This window comes from Phyllobates terribilis, unplaced genomic scaffold, assembly GCF_046119375.1.
Source record: "Phyllobates terribilis strain yellow unplaced genomic scaffold, ASM4611937v1 Scaffold_2__4_contigs__length_985480577, whole genome shotgun sequence".
In the NCBI taxonomy this organism is placed as follows: Eukaryota; Metazoa; Chordata; class Amphibia; order Anura; family Dendrobatidae; genus Phyllobates; species Phyllobates terribilis.
Window position 1 is genome coordinate 34,672,251 of NW_027362762.1, and position 9,390 is coordinate 34,681,640.

Here is a 9,390-nt window from a genome sequence, read left to right on the forward strand (position 1 = left end):
GATAGGATTATATACACGGCTCCGTATCACAGGATAGGATTAGATACACGGCTCTGTATCACAGAGGATAGGATTAGATACACAGCTCTGTATCACACAGGATAGGATTATATACACGGCTCCGTATCACAGGATAGGATTAGATACACGGCTCAGTATCACAGAGGATAGGATTAGATACACGGCTCAGTATCACAGGATAGGATTAGATACACATTTCAGTATCACACAGGATTAGATACAGGTTGCTCTCGGCTGTCAGTCTCGTGTATCCGCTGTCCTGCAGGTTCGGGTACAGACATGTCGGGGGCGCTCTCTCTGGACTCGGTGACCCTGTTCCAGCAGGATCCTGGCGGTGTGACGTATCGTATCCCGGCTCTGCTCTTCTTCCCTCCATCTTCTTGGCCTTGGCGGAGAAGCGCTCGTCCCCCGATGATCAGGACGCCCTGTACCTGGTGGTGCGGCGCGGTCGGGTGCAGCGCGGGGAGGTGCAGGTACCGACTCCTCATGTCACCTCTCTCCGCGTCTGATCTTGTGACTTTCCAACGTCTCCATCTGTTTTGCCTCCTTAGTGGGAAGACGCAATGCCGGTGAGCCACGCCAAGTTACCGGGGCACCGGACCATGAACCCCTGCCCGCTGTACCATCCCGACACCGACACCGTCTTCCTCTTCTTCGTCTGTGTAAAAAGCGAAATCTCCGAGTTCCGGCAAATCATAACCGGCCGAAATGCCGCCCGGCTCTGCTACGTCACCAGCCGCGACCACGGCCAATCGTGGAGCCTACCGAAAGACGTGACGGAGGAGGTCCTGGGTGAGGACCTGAAGAGCTGCGCCACCTTGACGGTTGGCCCCGGTCACGGCGTCTGCTCTCCGTCGGGCAGGCTGATCGTGCCCGCGTACCTGTACTACATCCACTCCCGCGTCTGCGGCCTGCCCGTCCCCTGGAAGACCAAGCCCCACTCATTCATCTTCTACAGCGACGACCGCGGAGAGAGCTGGCACAAGGGCAGCGGACTGTGGCGGCAGAAGACAGGGGAGTGCGAGGTGGCCGAGGTGACCTGCAGCAGCGGCAACGACCTCCTGTACTGCAGCGCCAGGACCGGTCAGCGCTACCGGGTGGAGGCGACCAGCAGCCCCCAGTCCATGGAGTTCACAGATGCCCACTACAATAAAAGCCTGTGTGAGCCGCCTCATGGCTGCCAGGGCAGTGTGGTGAGCTACAGGCCTCCGGAGGCAACTCAGGACGAGGCGGACGGCGGGGAAGAGTCGCCCCTTCAGCATAGCGTCACGTCCTGGCTCCTCTACTCCCATCCCACCAGCAGCCGGGGCCGCGTGGACTTAGGAGTCTACTTGAATAAATCACCCCTTGTGCCGTCCACCTGGACCCCACCGTGGGTCATCAACGAGGGTCCCAGCGGGTACTCGGACCTGGCGGTGTGCCAGGACACTCACTCCTTCGCCTGCTTATTTGAATGCGGAAAGGACGCGGCGTGCGAAAAGATCGTCTTCCGGAGGTTCACGATGGACGAGCTGCTGAACAATTCCTCTAAGCCCTAATCACGAGTGTCGGGGCCTCCGCCAAGTCTCCGGGTGCCAAAAGTAACCCAGTATAGGAATGCACTGAGGGGCCACAAGATGGCGCCATCCACCACTCTCCTGACCCCCGATACACGCTCTCATACTGCTCATTAGATGGTGTCTGATCCCCCCCTGTAATTAACAGGTTCTATCCACTCCTCTCTATCATGGACACCTTAAAGGGATCTTCCCATGAACTATATCATCCCCATCCACGTGTCTGATGCCGTCTCTGCCCAGCACCACCTCACCCTCTGGAGCCGTCTCTGCCCAGCAACTCCTCACCCTCCGGAGCCGTCTCTGCCCAGCACCTCCTCACGCTCTGGAGCCGTCTCTGTCCTGCACCTCCTCACCCTCCGGAGTCGTCTCTGCCCTTCACCTCCTCACCCTCCGGAGCCGTCTCTGCCCTGAACTTCCTCACCCTTCGGAGCCCTCTCTGCCCTGCACCTCCTCACCCTCCGGAGTCTTTTCTGCCCTTCACCTCCTCACCCTCCGGAGCCGTCTCTGCCCAGCAACTCCTCACCCTCCGGAGTCGTTTCTGCCCTTCACCTCCTCACCCTCCGGAGTCGTCTCTGCTCTGCACCTCCTCACCCTCTGGAGCCGTCTGTGTCCTTCACCTCCTCATCCTCCGGAGCCGTATCTGCCCTTCACCTCCTCACCCTCCCGAGCCGTATCTGCCCAGCACCACCTCACCCTTCAGAGCCGTCTCTGCCCAGCACCTCCTCACCCTCCGGAGCCGTCTCTGCTCTGCACCTCCTCACCCTCCGGAGCCGTCTCTGCCCTGAACCTCTTCACCCTCCGGAGCCGTCTCTGCCCACCACCACCTCACCCTCCGGAGCCGTCTCTGCCCACCACCACCTCACCCTCTGGAGCCGTCTCTGCCCAGCAACTCCTCACCCTCCGGAGTCGTCTCTGCCCTGCACCTCCTCACCCTCCGGAGCCGTCTCTGTTCTGCAACTCCTCACCCTCCGGAGCTGTCTCTGTCCTGCACCTCCTCACCCTCCGGAGCCGTCTCTGTCCTGCACCTCCTCACCCTTCAGAGCCGTCTCTGCCCAGCACCTCTCCCTCCGTAGACGTCTCTGCTCTGCAACTCCTCACCCTCCGGAGCTGTCTCTGTCCTGCACCTCCTCACCCTCCGGAGCCGTCTCTGTCCTGCACCTCCTCACCCTTCAGAGCCGTCTCTGCCCAGCACCTCTCCCTCCGTAGACGTCTCTGCTCTGCACCTCCTCACCCTCCGGAGCCGTCTCTGCCCTGAACCTCCTCACCCTTCGGAGTCGTCCCTGACCTTAACCTCCTCACCCTCCGGAGCCGTCTGTGTCCTGCACCTCCTCACCCTCCGGAGTTGTCTCTGCCCAGCACCCCCTCACCCTCCGGCATCGTATCTGCTCTGCACCTCCTCACCCTCCGGAGCCATCTCTGTCCTTCACCTCCTCACCCTCTGGAGCCGTCTCTGTCTTGCACCTCCTCACCCTCCGGGCTTGTTTCTGCCCAGCACCACCTCACCCTCCGGAGCCGTCTCTGCCCAGCCCCTCCTCACCCCCCAGAGCCGTCTCTGCCCAGCACCTCCTCACCCTCTGAAGCCGTCTCTGTCCTGCACCTCCTCACCCTCTGAAGCCGTCTCTGCCCTGCACCTCCTCACCCTCTGGAGTTGTCTCTGCCCTGCACCTCCTCACCCTCCGGATCCATCTCTACCATGCACCTCTTCACTCTCCGGAGCCGTCTCTGCCCTGCACCTCCTCATCCTCCGGAGCCGTATCTGCCCTTCACCTCCTCACCCTCCAAAGACGTCTGTGCCCTGCACCTGCTCAACCTCCGAAGCTGCCTCTGCCATGCACCTCCTCACCCTCCAAAGCCGTCTCTGCCCTGCACTTCCTCAGCCTCCAGTTCCGACTCTGCCGTCCTCCTATTCACCGTCCGGAGCCGTCTCTGCCGTGCACCTCTACACCATCCAGAGCCGTCTGTGTCCTGCACCTCCTCACCCTCCGGAGTTGTCTCTGCCCAGCACCACCTCACCCTTCAGAGCCGTCTCTGCCCAGCACCTCCTCACCCTCCGGCATCGTATCTGCTCTGCACTTCCTCACCCTCCGGAGCCATCTCTGTCCTTCACCTCCTCACCCTCTGGAGCCGTCTCTGTCTTGCACCTCCTCACCCTCCGGGCTTGTTTCTGCCCAGCACCACCTCACCCTCCGGAGCCGTCTCTGCCCAGCCCCTCCTCACCCCCCAGAGCCGTCTCTGCCCAGCACCTCCTCACCCTCTGAAGCCGTCTCTGTCCTGCACCTCCTCACCCTCTGAAGCCGTCTCTGCCCTGCACCTCCTCACCCTCTGGAGTTGTCTCTGCCCTGCACCTCCTCACCCTCCGGATCCATCTCTACCATGCACCTCTTCACTCTCCGGAGCCGTCTCTGCCCTGCACCTCCTCATCCTCCGGAGCCGTATCTGCCCTTCACCTCCTCACCCTCCAAAGACGTCTGTGCCCTGCACCTGCTCAACCTCCGAAGCTGCCTCTGCCATGCACCTCCTCACCCTCCAAAGCCGTCTCTGCCCTGCACTTCCTCAGCCTCCAATTCCGACTCTGCCGTCCTCCTATCCACCGTCCGGAGCCGTCTCTGCCGTGCACCTCTACACCATCCAGTGCCGTCTCTGTCCTGCACCTCCTCACCCTCTGAAGCCGTCTCTGCCCTGCACCTCCTCACCCTCTGGAGTTGTCTCTGCCCTGCACCTCCTCACCCTCCGGAGCCATCTCTGCCATGCACCTCTTCACTCTCCGGAGCCGTCTCTGCCCTGCACCTCCTCATCCTCCGGAGCCGTATCTGCCCTTCACCTCCTCACCCTCCAAAGCCGTCTGTGCCCTGCACCTGCTCAACTTCCGAAGCTGCCTCTGCCATGCATCTCCTCACCCTCCAAAGCCGTCTCTGCCCTGCACTTCCTCATCCTCCATTTCCGACTCTGCCGTGCTCCTATTCACCGTCCGGAGCCTTCTCTGCCCTGCACCTCTACACCATCCAGAGCCGTCTCTGTCCTGCACCTCCTCACCCTCCAATGCCGTCTCTAACCTGCTCCTATTCACCATCCGGAGCCTTCTCTGCTCTGCACCTCTTCACCATCCGGAGCCTTCTCTGCCCTGCACCTCCTCACCCTCCGGCGTCGTCTCTGCCCTGCACCTCCTCACCCTCCAATGCCGTCTCTACCCTGCTCCTATTCACCATCCGGAGCCTTCTCTGCTCTGCACCTCTTCACCATCCGGAGCCTTCTCTGCCCTGCACCTCCTCACCCTCCGGCGTCGTCTCTGCCCTGCACCTCCTCACCCTCCAATGCCGTCTCTACCCTGCTCCTATTCACCATCCGGAGCCTTCTCTGCTCTGCACCTCTTCACCATCCGGAGCCTTCTCTGCCCTGCACCTCCTCACCCTCCGGCGTCGTCTCTGCCCAGCACCTCCTCACCCTCCGGCATCGTATCTGCTCTGCACCTCCTCACCCTCCGGAGCCATCTCTGTCCTTCACCTCCTCACCCTCTGGAGCCGTCTCTGTCTTGCACCTCCTCAACCTCCGGGCTTGTTTCTGCCCAGCACCACCTCACCCTCCGGAGCCGTCTCTGCCCAGCCCCTCCTCACCCCCCAGAGCCGTCTCTGCCCAGCACCTCCTCACCCTCTGAAGCCGTCTCTGTCCTGCACCTCCTCACCCTCTGAAGCCGTCTCTGCCCTGCACCTCCTCACCCTCTGGAGTTGTCTCTGCCCTGCACCTCCTCACCCTCCGGATCCATCTCTACCATGCACCTCTTCACTCTCCGGAGCCGTCTCTGCCCTGCACCTCCTCATCCTCCGGAGCCGTATCTGCCCTTCACCTCCTCACCCTCCAAAGCCGTCTGTGCCCTGCACCTGCTCAACCTCCGAAGCTGCCTCTGCCATGCACCTCCTCACCCTCCAAAGCCGTCTCTGCCCTGCACTTCCTCAGCCTCCAATTCCGACTCTGCCGTCCTCCTATTCACCGTCCGGAGCCGTCTCTGCCGTGCACCTCTACACCATCCAGTGCCGTCTCTGTCCTGCACCTCCTCACCCTCTGAAGCCGTCTCTGCCCTGCACCTCCTCACCCTCTGGAGTTGTCTCTGCCCTGCACCTCCTCACCCTCCGGAGCCATCTCTGCCATGCACCTCTTCACTCTCCGTAGCCGTCTCTGCCCTGCACCTCCTCATCCTCCGGAGCCGTATCTTCCCTTCACCTCCTCACCCTCCAAAGCCGTCTGTGCCCTGCACCTGCTCAACTTCCGAAGCTGCCTCTGCCATGCATCTCCTCACCCTCCAAAGCCGTCTCTGCCCTGCACTTCCTCATCCTCCATTTCCGACTCTGCCGTGCTCCTATTCACCGTCCGGAGCCTTCTCTGCCCTGCACCTCTACACCATCCAGAGCCGTCTCTGTCCTGCACCTCCTCACCCTCCAATGCCGTCTCCACCCTGCTCCTATTCACCATCCGGAGCCTTCTCTGCTCTGCACCTCTTCACCATCCGGAGCCTTCTCTGCCCTGCACCTCCTCACCCTCCGGCGTCGTCTCTGCCCTGCACCTCCTCACCCTCCAGAGCCATCTCTGCCCAGCACCTCTTCACTCTCCGGAGCCATCTCTGCTCTGCACCTCCTTATCCTCCGGAGCTGTCTCTGCCCTGCACCTGCTCAACCTCTGAAGCTGCCTCTGACCTGCACCTCCTCACCCTCCGGAGTTGTTTCTGCCCAGCACCACTTCACCCCCCGGAGCTGTCTCTGCCCAGCACCTCCTCACCCTCTGAAGCCGTCTCTGCCCTGCACCTCCTCACCCTCCGGAGTCGTCTCTGCCCTGCACCTCCTCACCCTCTGAAGCCGTCTCTGCCCTGCACCTCCTCACCCTCCGGAGTCGTCTCTCACGTGCACTTCCTCACCCTCCGGAGCCATCTCTGCCCTGCACCTCTTCTCTCTCCGGAGCCGTCTCTGCCCTGCACCTCCTCATTCTCCAGAGCCGTATCTGCCCTTCACCTCCTCACCCTCCGAAGCCGTCTCTGCCCTGCACCTGCTCAACCTCCGAAGCTGCCTCAGCCCTGCACCTCCTCACCCTCCGAAGCCGTCTCTGCCCTACACTTCCTCATCCTCCAATTCCGACTCAGCCGTGCTCCTATTCACCGTTTGCAGCCGTCCCTGCCCTGCACGTCTACACCATCCAGAGCCGTCTCTGTCCTGCACCTCCTCACCCTCCAATGCCGTCTCTACCCTGCTCCTATTCACCATCTGCAGCCTTCTCTACCCTGCACCTCTTCACCATCCGGAGCCTTCTCTGCCCTACACCTCCTCACCGTCCGCAGCCGTCTCTGCCCTGCACCTCTACACCATCCAGAGCCGTCTCTGTCCTGCACCTCCTCACCCTCCAATGCCGTCTCTACCCTGCTCCTATTCACCATCTGCAGCCTTCTCTACCCTGCACCTCTTCACCATCCGGAGCCTTCTCTGCCCTTCACCTCCTCACCCTCCGGAGTCGTCTCTGCCCTTCACCTCCTCACCCTCCGGAGCCGTCTCTGCCTTGCACCTGCTCAACCTCCGAAGCCGTCTCTGCCCTGCACTTCCTTACCCTCCAATTCTGACTCTGCCGTGCTCCTATTCACCTTCCGGAGCTGTCTCTGCCCTGCACCTCTTCACCATCCAGAGCCGTCTCTGCCCTGCACCTCCTCACCCTCCAATGCCGTCTCTACCCTGCTCCTATTCACCATCTGGAGCCTTCTCTGCCCTGGACCTCTTCACCATCCGGAGCCTACTCTGCCCTTCACCTCCTCACCCTCCGAAGTCGTCTCTGCCCTGCACCTCCGAAGCCGTCTCTGCCCAGCACCACCTCACCCTTCAAAGTCGTCTCTGCCCAGCACCTCCTCACCCTCCGGAGCCGTCCCTGTCCGTCACCTCCTCACCCTCCAGAGTCGACTCTGCCCTGAACCTCCTCACCCTCCGGAGCCGTCTCTGTCCAGCACCTCCTCACCCTCCGGAGCCGTCTCTGCCCAGCACCACCTCACCCTCCGGAGCCGTCTCTGCCCAGCACCACCTCACCCTCCGGAGCCGTCTCTGCCCAGCACCTCCTCACCCTCCGGAGCCGTCTCTGCCCAGCACCACCTCATTCTCTGAAGCCGTCTCTGTCCTGCACCTCCTCACCCTCCGGAGTCGTCTCTGCCCTGCACCTCCTCACCCTCTGAAGCCGTCCCTGTCCGTCACCTCCTCACCCTCCAGAGTCGACTCTGCCCTGAACCTCCTCACCCTCCGGAGCCGTCTCTGTCCAGCACCTCCTCACCCTCCGGAGCCGTCTCTGCCCAGCACCACCTCACCCTCCGGAGCCGTCTCTGCCCAGCACCACCTCACCCTCCGGAGCCGTCTCTGCCCAGCACCTCCTCACCCTCCGGAGCCTTCTCTGCCCTACACCTCCTCACCGTCCGCAGCCGTCTCTGCCCTGCACCTCTACACCATCCAGAGCCGTCTCTGTCCTGCACCTCCTCACCCTCCAATGCCGTCTCTACCCTGCTCCTATTCACCATCTGCAGCCTTCTCTACCCTGCACCTCTTCACCATCCGGAGCCTTCTCTGCCCTTCACCTCCTCACCCTCCGGAGTCGTCTCTGCCCTTCACCTCCTCACCCTCCGGAGCCGTCTCTGCCTTGCACCTGCTCAACCTCCGAAGCCGTCTCTGCCCTGCACTTCCTTACCCTCCAATTCTGACTCTGCCGTGCTCCTATTCACCTTCCGGAGCTGTCTCTGCCCTGCACCTCTTCACCATCCAGAGCCGTCTCTGCCCTGCACCTCCTCACCCTCCAATGCCGTCTCTACCCTGCTCCTATTCACCATCTGGAGCCTTCTCTGCCCTGGACCTCTTCACCATCCGGAGCCTACTCTGCCCTTCACCTCCTCACCCTCCGAAGTCGTCTCTGCCCTGCACCTCCGAAGCCGTCTCTGCCCAGCACCACCTCACCCTTCAAAGTCGTCTCTGCCCAGCACCTCCTCACCCTCCGGAGCCGTCCCTGTCCGTCACCTCCTCACCCTCCAGAGTCGACTCTGCCCTGAACCTCCTCACCCTCCGGAGCCGTCTCTGTCCAGCACCTCCTCACCCTCCGGAGCCGTCTCTGCCCAGCACCACCTCACCCTCCGGAGCCGTCTCTGCCCAGCACCACCTCACCCTCCGGAGCCGTCTCTGCCCAGCACCTCCTCACCCTCCGGAGCCGTCTCTGCCCAGCACCACCTCATTCTCTGAAGCCGTCTCTGTCCTGCACCTCCTCACCCTCCGGAGTCGTCTCTGCCCTGCACCTCCTCACCCTCTGAAGCCATCTCTGTCCTGCACCTCTACACCATCCAGAGCCGTCTCTGTCCTGCACCTCCTCACCCTCCAATGCCGTCTCTACCCTGCTCCTATTCACCATCTGCAGCCTTCTCTACCCTGCACCTCTTCACCATCCGGAGCCATCTCTGCCCTTCACCTCCTCACCCTCCGGAGTCGTCTCTGCCCTTCACCTCCTCACCCTCCGGAGCCGTCTCTGCCTTGCACCTGCTCAACCTCCGAAGCCGTCTCTGCCCTGCACTTCCTTACCCTCCAATTCTGACTCTGCCGTGCTCCTATTCACCTTCCGGAGCTGTCTCTGCCCTGCACCTCTTCACCATCCAGAGCCGTCTCTGCCCTGCACCTCCTCACCCTCCAATGCCGTCTCTACCCTGCTCCTATTCACCATCTGGAGCCTTCTCTGCCCTGGACCTCTTCACCATCCGGAGCCTACTCTGCCCTTCACCTCCTCACCCTCCGAAGTCGTCTCTGCCCTGCACCTCCGAAGC

The 9,390-nt window shown here is 62.2% G+C and overlaps 1 protein-coding gene across 1 annotated transcript; it reads left to right on the top strand.

Annotated features, from left to right (window-relative positions):
- Positions 1 to 284: 284 nt before the first annotated feature.
- LOC141243854 (sialidase-3-like) lies at positions 285 to 1,559 on the top strand (the record flags this gene model as incomplete). Its single annotated transcript, XM_073668956.1, has 2 exons — positions 285 to 494; positions 573 to 1,559. Coding segments are annotated over 2 exons (1,197 nt in total), but the record flags the coding sequence as incomplete, so codon positions are not given.
- Between the last annotated feature and the right edge of the window lie 7,831 nt (positions 1,560 to 9,390).